The sequence below is a fragment of the Drosophila willistoni genome (genome assembly GCF_018902025.1).
Source record: "Drosophila willistoni isolate 14030-0811.24 chromosome XR unlocalized genomic scaffold, UCI_dwil_1.1 Seg144, whole genome shotgun sequence".
Classification (NCBI taxonomy): domain Eukaryota; kingdom Metazoa; phylum Arthropoda; class Insecta; order Diptera; family Drosophilidae; genus Drosophila; species Drosophila willistoni.
In genome coordinates this window covers 10,924,248-10,942,824 of record NW_025814057.1, presented here as the reverse complement: position 1 = coordinate 10,942,824, position 18,577 = coordinate 10,924,248, and the positions used below count along the sequence as shown (strand labels likewise).

At 39.1% G+C, this 18,577-nt stretch overlaps 1 protein-coding gene across 8 annotated transcripts in view; it reads left to right on the top strand.

Moving 5' to 3' along the window:
* The window catches only part of LOC6639194 (CUGBP Elav-like family member 4), a 165,611-nt gene that overhangs the window by 10,319 nt on the left and 136,715 nt on the right, over positions 1-18,577 (top strand). For 4 of the 8 annotated variants that reach the window (XM_047012049.1, XM_047012052.1, XM_047012050.1 and 1 more), the window contains exon 2: positions 8,731-8,772. The exons of the other annotated variants lie outside the window; for them this stretch is intronic. In XM_047012049.1, coding sequence (XP_046868005.1) covers positions 8,731-8,772 — 42 coding nt within the window. The remainder of the gene's footprint in view (positions 1-8,730; positions 8,773-18,577) is intronic. 8 annotated transcript variants of the gene reach the window in all.

Below are 18,577 nucleotides of genomic sequence, written 5' to 3'. Positions count from 1 at the left end.
GATGCGTTGTATTGCAAAAGCGCTGCTGTCCACACTAGATGCGCTCTCCCCTCCCATTGCCCTCCGCCCCACTACCGGGCCCTGGCCAGTAGTAGTTCGCCCCCCAATCTTTCTCCATCTCGTATGGTGCAACATATGCTACTGTTGCTGCTGCCGTTGATGCTGACTGGAGAACGTTCGCATATGTTGCAACTCTCAACGCTCAGTTCGTGGTCCAGGCCCAAAATGTGATGAGGAGCAAGAGGTGGAGGTTTAGGAAGGGGGTGGGCGTGGGGTGAAGAAACAAAACAAAACAAAACAAGGAAAGAAAAGAATGAAAAGAAACTAAACTCTCGCCCATTGATATTGATGAAAACGACGTCCAGTTACAGTTCGTTGGCTTTTGCCTGCATTTTTCAGGCAAAAAAAATCTAGTGGAAGGGGTTCGGACAACATAGCACGGTAAACTAGAGGGGGTGGTGGAGGGTGGAGAGGGTAGATTTGTTGAGGATTGCTGATGGTTTTTGGACAAAGCAAGCGGCAGGGTCGGAGGGATATGCAAATGCCATACATTTTGTCAAAGCATAAAGACGATGTTCGTAAGGGATATAAAAAATACATGATGGCATGTATCTTATGCACACAGATGTAGATGTAGATTGAGATGCATATGCATCATTTATATCATCAGACAGAAGGAGCAGCAGACAGAAACCACCAGTAGCATAGTGCAAAAAGACCCATCGAGAGAGAGAAAGAGAGAGAGAGAGAGATGAAGTGAATGGCCAAATCCCAGTGTAGAATGCATCTACAACCAACAGTGGAACAAATAGTTGATAGTAGTTTAGCCAAGACTTACAGATTAGCCAATGTATATATACATATATCACAGAGAGAGAGAGAGAGAGAGACAGAAAAAAAGACTCGCAGAAATATTTCATAGAAATTAAAGAAGAGAAATCTAAGCTAATAAGTTAAATCTTATGATTAAATAGAAAAGACCTTGTCACTAATAGCTTAACAGGCCACAAAATAAACTATGCGAAGCCTAAACTGAATTTTTAATATGATTTCTTAATTATAATTCACTGATAGTGCAATCGAAATGAATATCATTAAATCCTATTTCTTCAAATTTCAAGCTCACTCCGAAATTATCTATTAAGATTGCTAACTTATTCTTCTGATGTTTTTTTATGTGTTTTATTTGATCTAAAAATTCACTGATAGTGCAATCGAAATGAATATCATTAAATCCTAGTTCTTCAAACTTCAAGCTCGCTCCGTAATTCTCTATTAAGATTTCCAACTTATTCTTCTGATATTTTTTTATGTGTTTTATTTGATCTAAAAATGCAAATGAAATGCAATTTTCTTCTTGAAGAGTCATTAGAGAGAAAAGCAGGCCAATAACAAAATGATTTTTCTTTTCTTTTCTTTTTGGGTGAAGATAAACAACATAAGCTAAATGCAACTATTGCATACTTTTAGGCGCTGAGCGTGAAAATCTTGTAATAAACGAGTGGTGCATAATAGAATAGTTCTTCTTCTTCTTCTTGTTCTTCAACTCCCTCTAAACGCCTTCATAACCATCCAAGTCCATTCAAATTTCTCGATTCTCATCCCCTTGCATCATATACACCACATCCCCCAAAAGAGTTAACACAACTAGCACAAATAAATAGTTTGCAATGCTCCAGTTTGCTTGACGCCTTCTACGCTCTGGTTGGTTGTCTGTTAGCCAGGCTGAGAGATGGTCTGGTGGCTGATTGTGTGCAGCGTGGCAGAGTGACGGGGATGAGGTTGGTGGCGGCAGTGACGACGGCGGCGGCAATGCAGTAGGGAATGGCTGGTGGTTGCCTTTTTGTGCCCATGCGCATGGAAAATAGTTGCACAAACTTGCACACTAAAAGGAAATGCACATATATATATATATATGTATGTTCGTTTATATATATATATATGTGTTTGAACAAAAAAAGAAAAGAGGCATAAAAAAGAAATGAAAAACTAAAAAGCCGACTGCATGCCACGACGAGCAATGATGACGACGAGTAGGAGGAGCTGACTAGCGGCTGTTCGTTGTGTCCATTGTCACTCCTCAAAATGCAGAAGATTTGCATAAAACTGGCCACACACACACTCACACACACACACACATACATTCACACACATGGACACTTGGGAGTGTTAAAGTGTTGTTGCGTTGGATGGCAATTATTAACATTCCGTTTATGGTTTTTTTTTTTTTTCGTTGCAATTTTGTTAGAAAGAATAGTCCATTTCGCTCAGCAGTCTCTTGCAGGCTGTCTGTCTGTCTATGAATTATGTGGCAAGACACGCAACGTTGCACACAAGGCGGTGTATTAGTGACGATTTAGTAAGAGCGTGGCGGTAACTAGTGTTAGGAGAAGGGGTGGCAGGGGATGCCGCCTGTGCGTGTAGCGTTAAATTAAGGCACAGTCGACAACAGTGGCAAAAGGAAGAAGCTTACACACAATGCAGCACAATGAATAAGGAATGCATAGACAAGACACACACACACAAACCTAGAGAGGGAGAGAGAGAGAGGTGAAATCTAGTAATTGCCAGTTATGATAAGCCGGGATTCTCAGCTCAAATGCTTGATCAGTTTAAACTACCGTTGGAATTCTATTTAACTTGCTCGAGCTTTAACTCGTTCTTCGTTTCTCTCTGTGTCTCTGCCCTTATCTCTCACTTTGTTCTTTCTCTTCCACTTTCTAATTGCCACAAAACGCACAAATTAAGCAATTCTCTTGGCGCACTTTTTCACTACTTCATCTTCCTTTTTTTGTTTTTTTTTTTGTTGCTCGTGGTGTCCTTCCATTCTCTCACGGATTGATGGCCAACTGTCAATTGCTAAGCTGCTGCAGAGTCAGATTCCCAAGTCAGAGTCAGAGTCAGTGCTTAACCCAGTCTATAGACAGAAAAGTTGTCTCTAAAAGCAGTGTAAAAGAAACCGGGACAGCGGCAAAAGAAAAATAAAGGAAAAAAAAACCCAAAACGACAGAGAGAGAGAGAGAGAGAGAGAGATAGAAAGGAAAAAAAAACTTTTTAATGATGTAAAGTACAAAGTTTTCTGTCTTGTCGTTGGCGCAAGTAACTTGAGTAAACTTTGAGTTATGCCTTAGATGCGAGATGATGTCGTCGACGACGAAGACGAGGACGACGAGGACAACGGGAACGAAGTTGGCGATGACGATGACGACGACGACCTCAAAACGTAGCCTCAGCATCCTTTTTCTTTTTTTTTCCCTTTTTTTTTTTGGTATCGATCGAGGTGACTCTGCTGCGGCTGCTTTTGCTGTATTTTGTCGTTTGTTAAAAGTTTTCAACACTCATTTTTATTATGACATCCCGCGCTCTCACATACAAAATGGCGCCCAATGTGAGGGGTTCGGAAGAGGGGGTCTCAGCTCAAATTAGAGAAAGCTTCGAGGGTTTATTTATTTTTGCTTGTCTTTCTTTTTTTTTTGCCTTCTTTTTCGCTAATAAAATGCCAATTTGCTGGCATTGAATGGTTGCTTTATTGGCCGCCATTACAACTCGTACGCATAAAAAACGATTTCCTCCTTCATGACCACACACACACACACACACACACTCATGTACACATGTACACGCACATGCGTGAGAGTCCTCAAGTTGAGGTTGAGGTTAAGGTTCACCAAACCGGGAGGCCATGTGTGTGTCTGTGTGTGTGTCTGTGTGTGTGTCTTAAAGAGCATTTTATGACGGCAACATTTACACGCATAAAATATGCATGATAAACTTTGTTGTTGCAATAAATCAGCCCCCGCCTGAAAGTATGCAACGTAAAGCGTTTTCTATACCCTGCAAGCATATAGCTAAATCTTCTGCTATACTGCTCTTCTCGGCGACAATTTCGATTCTCCTAATGCTTGCTAACAGTTTTTTAAGACCTTAAACTATGCATATTGCCCGGCGCCCTGCTCTAACAACAACAACGATCACTCATTTTCGGGAAAGACTCTTAGGGCGAAATAGACTTCAGAACTTAACAAAATGATCTTGAAAATTTGATGATCATTTTCCAAGGTATCTGCAAGTCGTTGCCATTTTTCTTTAATGTAAAACGAATTATTCTTAACATATTTGCAAAAACGTTAACAGGCGAAACAAGTTTATCATGGAATAAAGTAAAAGAAAATCATAAAAATAAAAATAAGCCTGCGTGAGCCAACTATAAAGATTTTCGATTTAAAAAAAAAGAAACTAAAAATAAAGGCCCACCACATATACACGCATACATTTTATGCCCTTATAATGGCCCTTATAATGTAGAACTGCAAGTTTAGTACAAAATCGTTTGGCCAAAAGATGCATCAGCAATTTGCAGGCTCTTTTCCAGGTTTTTTTCTTTTCGTTATTTCGTTTGGCTGTCAAACTACTTAAACTGCCATTAAACTTTTGTCGCTCCACCATTTATTGAACTAAAGATGAGGAACTCCTTTAGCGCTTTTGTGTTGTGTGTGTGTGTGTGTGTGTGTGTCAATCAGAAATATTTGCAGCACTGTTGACAATGGCAAAGATATTATAAATTGGTCTCCCCTCGAAACTTTGTTGTAGGTGCAAACAGACAGTAAAAGTTCTTCTCTTGGTTTTGGCCATTGTATGTTTTGACTGCCTTTGTTGTCGTCCTCGTCATTGTTGTTGTTGTTGTCGTTGGGATGCATAAAATATTTATGCGCTGGAAAATATGCAACAAGAAAAAAAAACCCAAAGAATACGTTTTTTTTTCCAGAGACTCTCCTTTCTTCTGGTTGCCTGCCTGCTGTTGCTTCTTTTGGTACTTTTTTTGGTTCATGTGCGTGCAACTTTTCACACTCAAATGAAATTACAAAAAATAAAAAAAGAAAAAACTTTGCTACTTAAATGTGGCGTTCTCTTTACATTCTCTTTTTCACTCTTCCTCGTTCACTCTTCATGTCTGTCTCTCTTGGCTCGATTTTCTCAATTTTTACTTATTTTTTTTATTGCTCTCTGCACTTTATCAAGCATTTTGCCATGGCTCAATGAGCGCTCAATTGCCGCGGGGTGAAGGGAGCATGCAATGTGTGTGTGTGTGTGTGTGTGTGTGAGGTTCGGAAAGGGGAAGTAAACTTTTCATTAATAACGATTTTCGATTAACTATCGATTGATTTTCAAGTCCGGAGGACAACAGCATCTCCAGAACGTTTTGAATGGGTGGGCGAAAAAAAGAAATCAACAAAAACAACAACAACAACAGCGGTAACAATGAGGAGCGAAAGTAGCAAACCGAAAACGCACTTCAGACAATGCCTGCAAACAGCAACAGCAACAACAACACTTGAGTCTATTTAAAACGCAAACAACAATAAACCGCCTGGGTGTCCTGACTGTTAAGAAGAGCAGGGAGCACGTTGGAGGCTCATAACCGACGCCGCCGCAGCCACCGCCGCCGCCGCCGTCGTCGACAGGAAAAACTCATTGAAAAGTTTTTCTTTTTACACTTGGCGCGCTCTCGCGTGCAACAACAAACGCACTCCATCTCTTTACCCCCACGTCAAGCCCCCCATCTCCTTTTTATACATAAACGGTATATCGAAGGAGCAAGTTTTTAATTTTTTATCGCGCCAACGCCGCATGGTATGCAATGGTTATTTATTTACGGTTTTTTTTTTTTGCTTCTCCTTCATCATCATCATCTCTCAGTTGTTATTTGCCCAAGAGAATGGGCGGTGTATTAGAACTTTGTTGTTAGAGTTATTGTACGATCTCGTTGTTAGAACGAAATCGGTTGAATCGACAAGCTTAATATATGCCCACAAACTGCAATTGAGATCAGAATCTGTCTCAAATTTCGACATTTGAGTGAAAGAGTTTGCCGGACCTTTTCTAATCTTCAGATAAATGTATATAAACTGTCATTCTCTTAAAAGTTTTGACCATGTCTTGATCCTCTTTTCTTTTTGGGATAAATCTCTTTGAACTTTTAGCTTTAATCGATGAAATCCCAAAAGGAATTTTATCCTACGCAAAACGTTTTGGTCACACTTCGTTTGTTTTACCTTTCTTGCAAAAACAATACATACAACCAATGGGAGAATCGAGGCAAATAACCTCTCTACCCAGCTGGCTGGTTGTTGTTACATGCGTAACATTCACGCCGGCTGTGGTTGTTGTTGTTGTTGCTGTTGTTGTTGCTGTTTGTGCCATTATGTGTATTGCCTTTTGTATAGGTCGTCGGCATTGCGTTTCCTTCTTCATTTTCTTGTTTTGGTTTCTTTTTTTTTTCAGTTCGTTTCTGCCTCTCATTTTTATATAGCCTCTCGCCCAATATATATAAATTATTGCATAAAGTTTGGCGCTAAGTTGCAAAAAGTTTCCTTTTCATTGCTGCGGCTGCCGCAACGACAACGACAACGGCAACGGCGACGGCGACGACAATGTCGACACACAATAGTCTATAAATCTTTATGGTCAACAGAGATTACATGGGGCGAAGAAACGAAAGAGCGACAGAGAGAGAGAGAGAGAGATAGAGAGTGTGTAGAGTAGAGTAGAGAGTTGAAAGTAGTAGAGTAGCAAAAGCCTTCATGTAGTTTACTGTTGTGGCCTTTTAGGCGTTTGTTTTCAGCTTCCTTTTTTTTTTCTTCTATTTTTTTGATTTGTGTTTTGTATTCGTGGTTTTTTCTCACCGATTGTTACTGTTTTGGGGTAAGGGAGATGGAGAGAGTGAGAGAGAGAGGTAGCATATGGCCATAAAAATGTGGTGCAGACGCGTGGTTAGCTCTTGTGTTTTGTTATAGTTGTTGTTGTTGTTGTTGCTGTCGTTTGATATAAATCATAAAAGCAAAAGCCAACAAAATACGCGAAATTCTAACCAAGGTGTAAGCTCGCTTGCCCGAATGAAAACAATGTTTTCCTTTTTCTTTTTATTTGGACTACCTTTAATTGCTTTGCCAAGCATTCTTCTTCATCCGTTCGCGCTGTCCAACAACAACAATAACAATTATTATTATTTTTTTTTTTTTTGTTATTGTGTGGTCATTTTGGTTTTAGGCCAAGAGAATTTCGATTTTCTCATAAAGAAAACTTTACATAAAAATGCAATAAATAGCTTTTCGAGAATTTATGATGGGTTTTCATGATAGGAATATAGGTGAATTGGTGGGTGGATGGAAAAGGATCTCACTCGTAAATGTCAAATGAGTGCGCGCGCGCCTTGAAGTATGCTTATAAATTGCTCTAAATGGCATTCTGTTTCTGTGTGTGTGTGTTTGTTTCCTTCGCTGTTGCTTGGTTGGTTGGTTGTTGCTGCTTTTTCGGGTGTCGTGTCATTTGTTCGTTTTCTTTATTAGTGTCATGTATTTTTATAGTTCAAAGGACATTTGAATGATTGAATGAACTGTTGCCACGTCCCCCTGGGTGGGTTGAGACGAGAAACGATACGAAAACGAAAAATAAAAACGAGTTGCGCGCATGATTTCATCCCTTCCAGCGTTTTGTGGAGGTCGAGGACGACGATAGCGATAGCGACAGCGACTACATCGACGACGAGGACGACGACGACGACGTCGAAGTTGATGATGACGATGAGGTGGTCGGTTGGGTCATTCCGTCTGTCCGTCTGTCAGTCGGTCCGTCATCAGTTGGTCCCTTTACGTGTGGTCAGGCCCTTGGTCAGCCGCCCAGGCACGTTTCATCTGGTTCTCTGGACTATATCAAATAACGACTATTGACTATGCCCCTGCCGCTGCTGTGCATGTGTGTGTATTGGTGTGTCCTGTCGTGTCGTGTCCTGTCCTGTTCTGGTCCTGTTCTGTGTATATGCACGTGTAGGGTTACACACACCCGCCTCCCGCTCCTGCTTCTGCTTCTGCTCTTACGGTCACCACCCTTCTCTGGCTGTTGCTGCTGATGATGATGTTGTTGTCGCCATCGCCATCGCCAGCGACGTCCTCAACGTCGACGTCGTCGTCGTCAACGTCCTCGATGACGAATGAAAATCAATATTTATTAGATTACTTTCGAAATTTTATACGAAAATAGAATTTTTATGACAATTTTTTTTTTTTTTTTTTTTTTGCCGCTTTGGTGCTTCTTGTTCTTCCTCTTGTGGCGCTCTTAGCAAAAGTTTTCATCGTTGTTGGTCGTTTCTGTTCTTTTTTCTTTTTTTTTTTTGGCTTAAAGCGTTTTCCCTCGTTTCCTTGTGTAATCAATTTTTAAAGCCATAACACCAGCAAACACATATATGCTATAAGCCAGGAAGGGAAGTGTGGGGCTGTGGGCGCTCTTAAAGGGGGGGCGACTATGTATACATATCGATTCGATTTGTGCTAATTGAATCTATTTCTTAGCATTGCGTTCCATTTGTGATTGTTGTGTATTATCAGATCATGTCAATCATAAAGCATTAGCTACCAATTTATTATCTTAAGATATTTAGTTTAATTATATTTTTTTCCTCTAAACCGAGTTGATGAAAGTGGGCGAGTGGGCAATGAGCGATTGGTGGGTTTGGGGATATACATATAATTGTAATTTTCTTTCTATCCATTTTCATTTTGATAAGATCTCATATTACTTGTAGGGGAGGGAGAAAGAGACAGCCCACCCTTAAAAACTCAAATGACACATAATTAGCTGGGTATCCAATTTACCATTGCTTGCCTCACTGCCCTACGTTTTTTTCTAATTTTCGAAAAGCACTTAATATTCAACATTTTCTATATCTATTTTCAGGTAAGTTGCCATCATCCATTAATACCACCAGCCATCAAATTAGTAAGTACAACAAAACGACCTGCTAACACTTTTTTTATGTGCGTCTTTAAATGTTGTTAACTCCAAACCCTCCGCATCCCCCCCCGCTACTAAAAATCTTCCACCTAACAGCAATTGCCCAAAAAAAAAAAAAAAAAAGGAAATGATACAAAAAAGAAAGTGCATTTTAGTGCCCTCAGTTGACCTCGTTTGGGGTTTTTGTTTTTATGTGTCAGCCATGCAGCCCAGTAGTCAGCCAGTCCGTCAGTCAGTCAGTCAGTCAGCCAGTCAGGCCTGGAGCCAAACCCGAAAGCGATGATGCTACTCACGTGGCTACCAAAACTAAAAGCTCCCCAGTGCCTTACCTCCCCTCACCATTCTGTCTCTTTAGCCAACTAGTTTGTGGCCTTTGCCTCCCCCTAAGGAGTCACTTAATTATGAAGCTGCACATGAAGTAAAACGTCATAAAGCGTCGAGTTGAGTTTGAGAAATTTTTGTTAAGAGAGAGGTTAGAGAGATGGATAGAGAGTGGGAGTGGTAGTGGGGACTAACATACCATATCATACTATATATGCGATGCCTTGGTAGCATCATCAACATCAGCATCAGTCTGGCAGTTTCTGTTTCCTTTTTTTTTTTTGCTCTGCAGGGTTACCAAGAAAGAGTGAGACAGAACGAAAGGGGCAGAGGTGGCAGCAACATTTTGCAGTTAATTTTCCGTTGCTAAATAAACTGTTTATGGCATTTATGCCAAAAATTTTTGGCTCGAAAGAGCGAGAGACCAGAGAGGATGAACGATGACTATATATGAGGAGCCAGAGATGTATGTATGCATGTGTGTGTGTGTGTGGCTACATTTTTGCATAGCCTTCGTACAGGCTCAGCACATTTTATGCTGCTCTTGGTTCACTTCTGTGTTGGTAGGAGGATATCATGGACTTCTTGCTTGTCATGTTTCCTGTGTGTGTGTGTGTGCATTTTGGTTGTTTTCCTTTTTTTTTTTAACCGATTTTTAATTGTAATTTTTGGTTGGTTCTTTTCTCTTGCTTCCTCGGCATGCCTAAAAGTATGCAGAGGATTAAGAGCCTTTGCCATAATATGCACACATACAAAGTCACCTTTACGTGTCTCTGCTCTTAATCCACCAAAAACCAAAAAAAAAGAAGAAGGTAACTGAAGGAAAAACGTCGTTGCTTGTCGCCTGCTGCCTGTTCTGGTCGTTGCTCGTCCCATTCTATCGTCAGACACAATTTCTCAATTTGTTCACTCCAACATCCGGCAAAAGTCAATTGAAGTTGAAATGAGAATTGAAATGGCTAGCAATTAAAGATGATGACGCCGCCTCCTACTCATCAGAGCTCCCCCACCACCCGAAAGCGCCTTTCGTTGTGTCCCCTTTGTCTCGTTTTTTTTTTTGTTTTTTGCCTCTTGACTGTATTTACGCATGCCGCAGGCTCAAACACTTTGCATAACATTAAGCAGCGGCAGTTTTCTTCCTTTTTTGGGTCTGTGGTCGACCGCAGTGCTATAAAATATGCAGCCAGTGAGACACACACACACACACAACAAAGTGAAAGACACAGTGGAGAGGCAAAGCGCCTAAAAGCATATTTCAATTAAGCTATCACCTTGAATTATTCTCACGAGCCCCACCCTGTGACTCTGTGTGTGCTGCTTCTGCCTAAAAACACTTTTTTTTTTTTGCTTTTTTTGTTTTTTAATTTTAATGTTTTCATTCACCACAAAGCAGCAGCAACGCAGCGCAGCGCAGCGGCTGAAGTAGAAGAAGGCGAAACAAAGAATGTTAAAACCGCTCGTCAAAATTTGCATTTAAATGAGGCGCAGAGGCGACTGACTGACGGGCCTCGCTTTTTTTTTTGTTTCCCCCCCATTTCGTTTTCAGGGAAATTTTTATGATTGCGGTGACTGCCAAATTGTCAGTGGATATATATGGGTGTATGTGTGTGTGTGTGTGTGTGTGAGGAGTGGGTGGGTTGTGTGGATTGTGTGGGTGTTCAGGGGCAGGGGTTGGATCATCGGCGTCGTAGTCATCGCCGTCGATGGTGGTAGTCAAGGGTGTGTGTGCATAAAATGTAAATATTCATTAAATATATAAATGTGTATGACTATGTGTGTGTGTGGTGTGTGTATAAGCGGGTCAGTGAACAGACAAAAATTAAGGCATGTTGTGTTCAACAGGAATATGCAGAAACCAACAGAAACAAAAAAAAAAAGGTTAAACCCCGAGATATCAATAATGCGCAAAAATAATGTAAAAGCCCATAGTTCAGCAAATGTTAGCTAGGGGTAGCTTAAAATCTTCTATCTTCCTCACATTCCTTTGCATACAAGACAGTTAGAGAGAGACAGAAAGAGAGAGCGATAGACAAGTCCTAAAATTTCAAACGAAATTTTCATTTACATATCATTAAAATGCTAATTTTTTACCTCACTTTGGCAAGTTCTATTCTAAGACATCAATATCCTTGCGGAATGCTTCCGATCTCTGATCAATACTAAAGGATAAGTTCTTGAAAATTTATTTACTAATATTTCTTAGAACTACTTTTCATTTCCAAATGGACTTAAAGAGCAAACGATTGGAATACCAAATAATTAGTCATCAAAAGCGACAATATCTTTGAATATATAAAATTAAAATGACTTTGAGTTGTGGCTTAAATTCAGCTATTTATCTTTACTTCTTTCTTATCAGCAAAAATTTTAATTAATAAATTGCTTAAATCAGTTTTTAATTGTGTCAAAATCCAGCCAAATCTCTTCCACTCTCACATATCTTTGCTGAATCTTCTGAAGAAGATATCGGAAATCATACCAAAGATATGTATTATTTCTGCCCAAGCACTTTATGATTTCTTGTTGCTGCTTTATTAATATGTGTCTTTTTATTAACTAACATATATCAAAGAACAAAGTTTGCAATTGGTAAAAAATCAAAACTTATGGCCAACTTATTTGAAGAGAAAGTTTGTTTTTGGCAATTTAGCCAAGTCTTGATAACATTGATTTGAAATCTTGATAACCTTTTTATACCCTTGCAAAAAGGGTATATTAATTTTGGTCAGAAGTGTGCAACGCATAGAAGGAAGCATTTCCGACCATATAAAGTATATATATTCTTGATCAGCATGACGAGACGAGTTTATATAGCCATGTCCGTCCGTCCGTCCGTCCGTCCGTCCGTCCGTCCGTCTGTCCGTCCGTCATCAATCAACGCAAACTCCTCCTAGACCGTTGGAGCTACAGAGCTGAAATTTTGCATGTAGGCTTGTATATACTGCAGGCGTTGTATATCTCGGATTCAGCCGGATCGGATCACTATATCATATAGCTCCCATACATAAGGCAAAGTCACGAACTGTGACTTTTCTTAATAATTTCGTTATTTTCTGAGCTATTGTCATGAAATTTAATATTAGTGAGTTAATTACACATATAAACGACTGTGCCAAATTTGATCAAGATCGGGTGTCTATATCATATAGCTCCCATAGGAACGATCGGTGGAAAACAGTGACTTTGATCAATATCTTAGTTTTTTCCTATGCTAAGTTTGTAGGCCGTTCTTTCGCAAACATTAACCTTTTTAGCTTGAACGTTTTCCCATTTTGATGGCTATAGGTAAGAAAAGAGTTACCATAAAAGTTGCAAGGGTATACAAACTTTGACGCGGTCGAAGTTAGCCCCGGCCCTCTGGTTTTTTTTGTTGTTGCTAATCATGACTTCAGTTTATGAAGTGCTAAGCTGCTACCTCTGTCTCTCTATTGGACTTCCTCGCGGGCCAATTGAAATCAGATTTTGAATGACATTTGTGTCAGTTTTGTTGGCCATTAATTTGGTGTATATTGCATTATCAGCTAAAATTACCAACTTGAGTATCACTTTTTGCAGTCAACAGTGGTGAGGCTGGTTCTTCTCATTCACAGCCCATAACAATTGCTGTTTATGCTGATTTTTATGCCAGTGCCTGGCTATGAATAAGTAAGTAAGTGAGTGAGGTTTATTCCACCAGCCAACAGGCCTCCTGACTTTGAGCCACAGAGCCACAGAGCCTCAAGCCTCGAGCCTCTTTCTCTCTGTTTGGTTGGCCACATTCAAATGTTGTCCTGTGTGCTTCAGCTTATTTGCCATGTAATCTTAAGCGACAGGCATTTGTTTACTTATTTATGCACTCACTCTCCCTGTCTCGCTCGCTCTCTCTCCTTCTCTCACACATACACTTCATGCACACATAAAGGTTGCCAACTTAAAAATCACAATGGGGGCTTTGACTTTCACATTAGATAAGAGCAAAGGAGCAATGGAGATTCTCGCTGCCACTTTGTTTCGGTGTGTGTGTGTGTGTGTGTGTGTGGTGTGTGCGGTGAATATGTGCGAGAGAGTATATCTTTTGCTTTATTTTTATGCGCTTCGTGTGAGATTTTTATTGTGTACACACACTCACACACTCGACTCAACTGACTGACTCACTGACTGACTGACTGACTGAGAGAGAGAGCGAGAGAGAGAGAGAGAGAAACAGACCCACTCTAAGGATATATCTGCTAAGGCTTTGCCACGTTTTGCTTTTATTATTTAATGGAGCACAAAATGCATTTTCTGTGGTTTTTTTTTTTCTTCTCTCTTCTGTATTTCGTTGTTGTAGGTTGTTTTTTTTTTTTTGCTTCCTTTAGCTGGTGCTGCTACTTTTCTTTGCTTTTGCCTCGTTCTGTTCTGTTTCCCTTTTGGGAAAATTAATAATTTATATATGAAAATGTGCGTCGAGTCGACTCTTGAGTCTGTTTGCTAAATTGCTTAAGAGATGGCAAGAGGCTGAGCCTTGGTCTCCATTCCATTTTCATTCTTTGCTCTCGTTTCTCTTTTCGTTTTTTTTTGCCAAGGTCATAAGTAGGACTTGTGTCGAGATTCGTAATTTGCTTAATAAAACGCGGTGTGCCGGCATATTGCATAAAATATAAGCAAACAAAGATGAACAATAGCGAAAATGCCTTTTGTTTTTTGTGTGTGTTTTTTGGTTTTTTTTTGGCGTTGTTCTCGCAATTTATAAATTGCAGGCGAGAAGATTCTGCAAATGTCTGTATCGCTCTGTAGCGTACCCTCTACCCTTCTACCCATCGCCTATTTCTGAGAAGTTTGATATATATTCCTTTTGGGTGGAGGGGATGGGGGGCTTCCTTGGTGGACTCCAGTGAGTAGCTAAGCTGCCAAAAACGGAAAAGACAAGCGCAGAGTGAGGAGAACAAGTCCAACTGTCAAGTGGCTAAATGGGGGGCAGAAGCTTTTAGGAAATTTTTATGCCAAATTTATGCATTCATATATCTATATATAAATGTATATATATAGAACTCTAAAGAAGGGTGCAAAAAATTATTTCGGAAATTATTTATATGGTCTATGAGATTAGGAAGCTACATATATATCAAGTAAATATAAGTAGAATACTCTCTCTCTAATATTATGGGACTCTAGCAATTTGCAAAATTAGGAAGTTAGTTTTTAAGAATCCATGATGGAAAAACGTAGCCAATTTGAAGACTAGGAATAGAAAATAGAAACTATACAATAAATGATTATAGTTTTTGTAAATGAGAAAATATTTTTCAAGTTTCTTCAACCCTTTTTTTTCAAACGGATAAAAACCACTTAACATTTCAACATTTTAATTTAGTTATGAATTCTTTAGGCCCTCTCTCTCTCTCGCAACTTGATGTTGTTGTTTTTTTTATTTTCCATACATATATATTTTTGTTCCAGTTGCTTTATTCAACAAGGGTTGAGAGTGTGTTTGAGTGAGTGACTGACACGCACGTGTCCTTGCCAATGACAAGGGAAATTTTACAACTTTCGAGTTTAATTTGCCAAAAGTAGCAATCAAGCAAGAGGCAACCAAACACAGACACAGACAAGAGTGAGATATAGAGGTAGAGAATACAAGAGATGAAGTGACTGAAAGACAGTAGGGGTTGGGTGTGGGGGTGGGGGTGGTTTTTGTAACCCCTTTTTTCGACCTAATTGCATGGAAGTTGTTAAATGTAAAAAATTAAAATATGTATATACATACATATATATGTATATAAAATGTGTAGCTATATATTTTATATAACAAACTGCGAGAAAAAGAAGAGGGGGGAAATAAATACAAGAAATACGAGAAATATTCCTGGCCGCCTGTCAGTCAGTCAGTCAGTCAGTTAGGCAGTGAGAATGTAGCCTCTTTTTTATGAGGTGTTAAGTGGGCTTAAATTAAAACTCCTTCCCAAGCTCTTTCTCCGCTTCACTTTCAGCTAAATGTGACGAAATGTTTGCAAAATAAAAATAATAACAACAACAACAGCAACAACGTGTTCTTCTTCGAGAGGCAGGCCAACCCTTTTTGGCCTGGTTTTTGTGAGCTTTTCATTAGCCGAGGCGAAACTTGATTTCTCTTCTGTGTTTTGTTTGCAGAAAGAGTCGTCAGAGCAGAGCAAAGGTTGAGGTCACATGTGTGCGTGTGCCTGTATTATGTGTGTGTGTGTGTGTGTGTGTATGACTGCGTGTTATAAATTTGTATTTAATAAACTTTTTCCTTTTCTCCAAAGAGCTCAAGTGCGTGTGTGTTTCGAGTGGGAGGGTATCAGGAGTATCTTAGCAAGAGAGACTGTTTGATAAAGTTCATGTTGAGATATGGAGAATACTTAAGCAAATTGACTGTTCATGAGGCGACACTTCAGCAACTTCAACTGAATTGAAAATAAGCCCATACTGAAACCCAACCAAGCTGTAAAATACAATGTAATATATAAATATATATATAAAGCTTTCAATTCAATTAGATTTCATTCTAAACTATAGATTAGAATGTGAACGATCACCTGGAATTGATTACGTTTGCCATTAATTATATGGCAACCAAATCTTGATAGGTTATCTCTCTCTCTTTTTGATATAAATCGGAAAAATTGTCATCTGGATATTCCCATTGCCCTAAGATGTGTGTGTATGTGTGTGTGTGTGTGTCTTGTATACATTGAGGCGCTAACCAATTATATATACATAAATTTTCCATTTCCCTCATTTTACCGAATTAGAAATAACGCGACTTTTTGTTTACTTTTGTCACACGTGACACGTGTCAGCATTTTCTGTTGTTATTGTTGTTCTATTTTTAAGAAGCAGCAGCAACAGCAACAACAACAACAAATTGCTTATTAAAATAATAACAAGGCAAAGAAAACGAGAGAAAAAAATAACATGAATAGAATTAAACTCCAACCCCGTGAGGAAAAACTCACCCTACACCTATACACTCCCACCACCCCCTTGAGTTGGTCTAATAAGACCAGATAGTAGCGGCGGAAGGGGGATGGAGGGGCTAAAGGAAATCAACCCTGATAATGAAAACATTTAATAGGCGTAGATAAGTTGAACTTAAACTAGATTTTATGAGCATCTTTAAGTTTTAGGCAAATCTATACACACTCAGACACACACACATACACTCACGCACACATGTACATAAAAATTGAGACAAGAGACAGACAGTCATAAAATTGTAGCCCTTTTGATCATAAAATTTGCCCAAAAATGGCAAGAACATTGACCCAAAACCGAGCGAGCGAGAGGCAAACACGAGTGATAAGGATGATGAGGCATGAGAAAGAGGAGTCAAACAGATGGCAGAGGGGAGGACGACAAGTTGGGGGAAAAAAAACGAAGAAAAGAAATGGCAACTAAATGAAATCTAAATTAATACAATTTTCGGGTCGCTTTTCTTACTTATTGACAGTTTCCAGATCAAAGATGTTTATGCGTGTGCGTAAGCGTGTGCATGTATATTATGTGCGTATGTGTGTGTGTGTGTGTGTGCTTGGAAACTTTGCTTTTCATATATGGGCAAATATATAAAACAAAATGGCAATGAATGACTGAGCAAATGAATAAAATCAGAGAAACAGAGAAAGAAGAGATGCTGCAAGTGTGCAAAGCAGAGCTAGAGAGAGAGAAAGAGACACCGAGTGAGATAGAAAGAGAAAGGGAAAACATTTTTGCTTTGAAATTCAAATTTCAAAAGTTGTCATGACATTGTGTTTATGACATTTAGTTGAGCCAAGAGAATGAGAGGGATATATAGAGCGAGATAGAAAGCGAGAAGACGGGCAGCTGGTACTCATTGCTCTCTGCATCTCTATGTGTGTGTGTGTGTGTGTGTGTATGTATGTTATATATACATATATATATACATTTTTTTTATTCTTTGTTTTTTTTGCATATTTAAAATTGAATATTTGCACGCCTTGAGCATTTGAGATTACAAAGATATACTTCACTTATAGTCACACAAATACACACTGAGGAGATGTGTGTGTGTGTGGGCGTTTTTCTCATGTTGTCATTTGCATGCGTTAGATGCGTCTGTGCTATTTGCACTGCTCAAAGCCATGTTAAGCGGTTTATTTTTGTTGTCTTCTCTGTATGCTCAGCACACACACACACACACACACGGACACAGAAAATTTCCTTTAGGTCCGCTTTCCTCCCTCTTTCCCCCTCTAGCAAAAATTGAATTTAAAGTGGCCCAAAGACTTGAAAATTGACAACTTAAATTGGCATTTTCGTATTGTTACTCTGATAGTTCAGAGCAGAGTACAACTAAAATGCTATTAACAAGCTCAAAAAAGTAGGCAACACTTTTGAATTGCAATTGCAAAATTTAAAAATTATTTAATATATGAGAAAATCTCTTTTTTTCTTCTGCGGCTGTGGTTTGCCTTAACAGTTGATTATACAATATGGTTTCATTTTTATTTATTTATTTTTTAAATCAATTTTTTTTGTTTTTTTTGTTTTTAACGCTTTATTTAATATTGAATATGGATCGGATTCATCATCATTTCATCATTTGCAACTGCTGCACATATAAACAACTTTTACAGAAACACGCAAGTATATCAAGTCTATATGTTGGATACATTTTAAAGTATACACAGAGCACAGAGAGGCGAGGGAAACACACACACACATATGTATACACGGCGATTGCTGTTTACCAGTAGTAGAGCGTGAGAGATATGGCTCCTGAGGGGCAGAGGGGCGGAGTTGGGAAGTAAAAAAGAAAACACATTGCCGTATGCCGCACACGATTTTCCAATTGAACTCACACGTGTACACAAAGCTACAGATACAGATACAGCTGCTATAGATATAGAGATACACATATACATATGTATATATTTTGTTGTATCTGTGTACGTGTAGGACTTGCCATTGATGCAGTCGTGCATTCAATCGTCGCGTCGTCACCTCATGGCGAGGCGGACTTGGCCGAAATCATTTCAAGTTAATAATAAATGGAGCAGCATCATCAAGCATCATGCATCAGGCATCGAGAGAGTATCAGGAATCAGGCAACAGACAACAAACATCAAACCCAAGCGACGGCCAACGAGCAAATACACACACACACACACACACACACAAAGTATCTTTTCGGTGTTTGTATTCATTTTGGTTTGCATTTGCCATTCTCTGATTTACTTTTTTATTTTTATTTTTTTTGGGTTTTTCTTTTACGTTTTTTGCCTTCAAATGTAATGAGCTGCTGCCTTTTACAGTGGCACGAATCAATTAAAATACGTGCCAGGCATTAGAAAAATCCTAAAGCCAAAAAATTCCACACTCTGCCTCTGACTAGGCAAATATTTCAATCAAATTTTCCTTCTTTCCCATATCTACAATATGGTTATATGCTATGTATATCTGTAGATGTGTGTGTGTGTGTATGTGTGGCTATGATATTTATGCTTATCATGCTTATGAGAAATTCTAT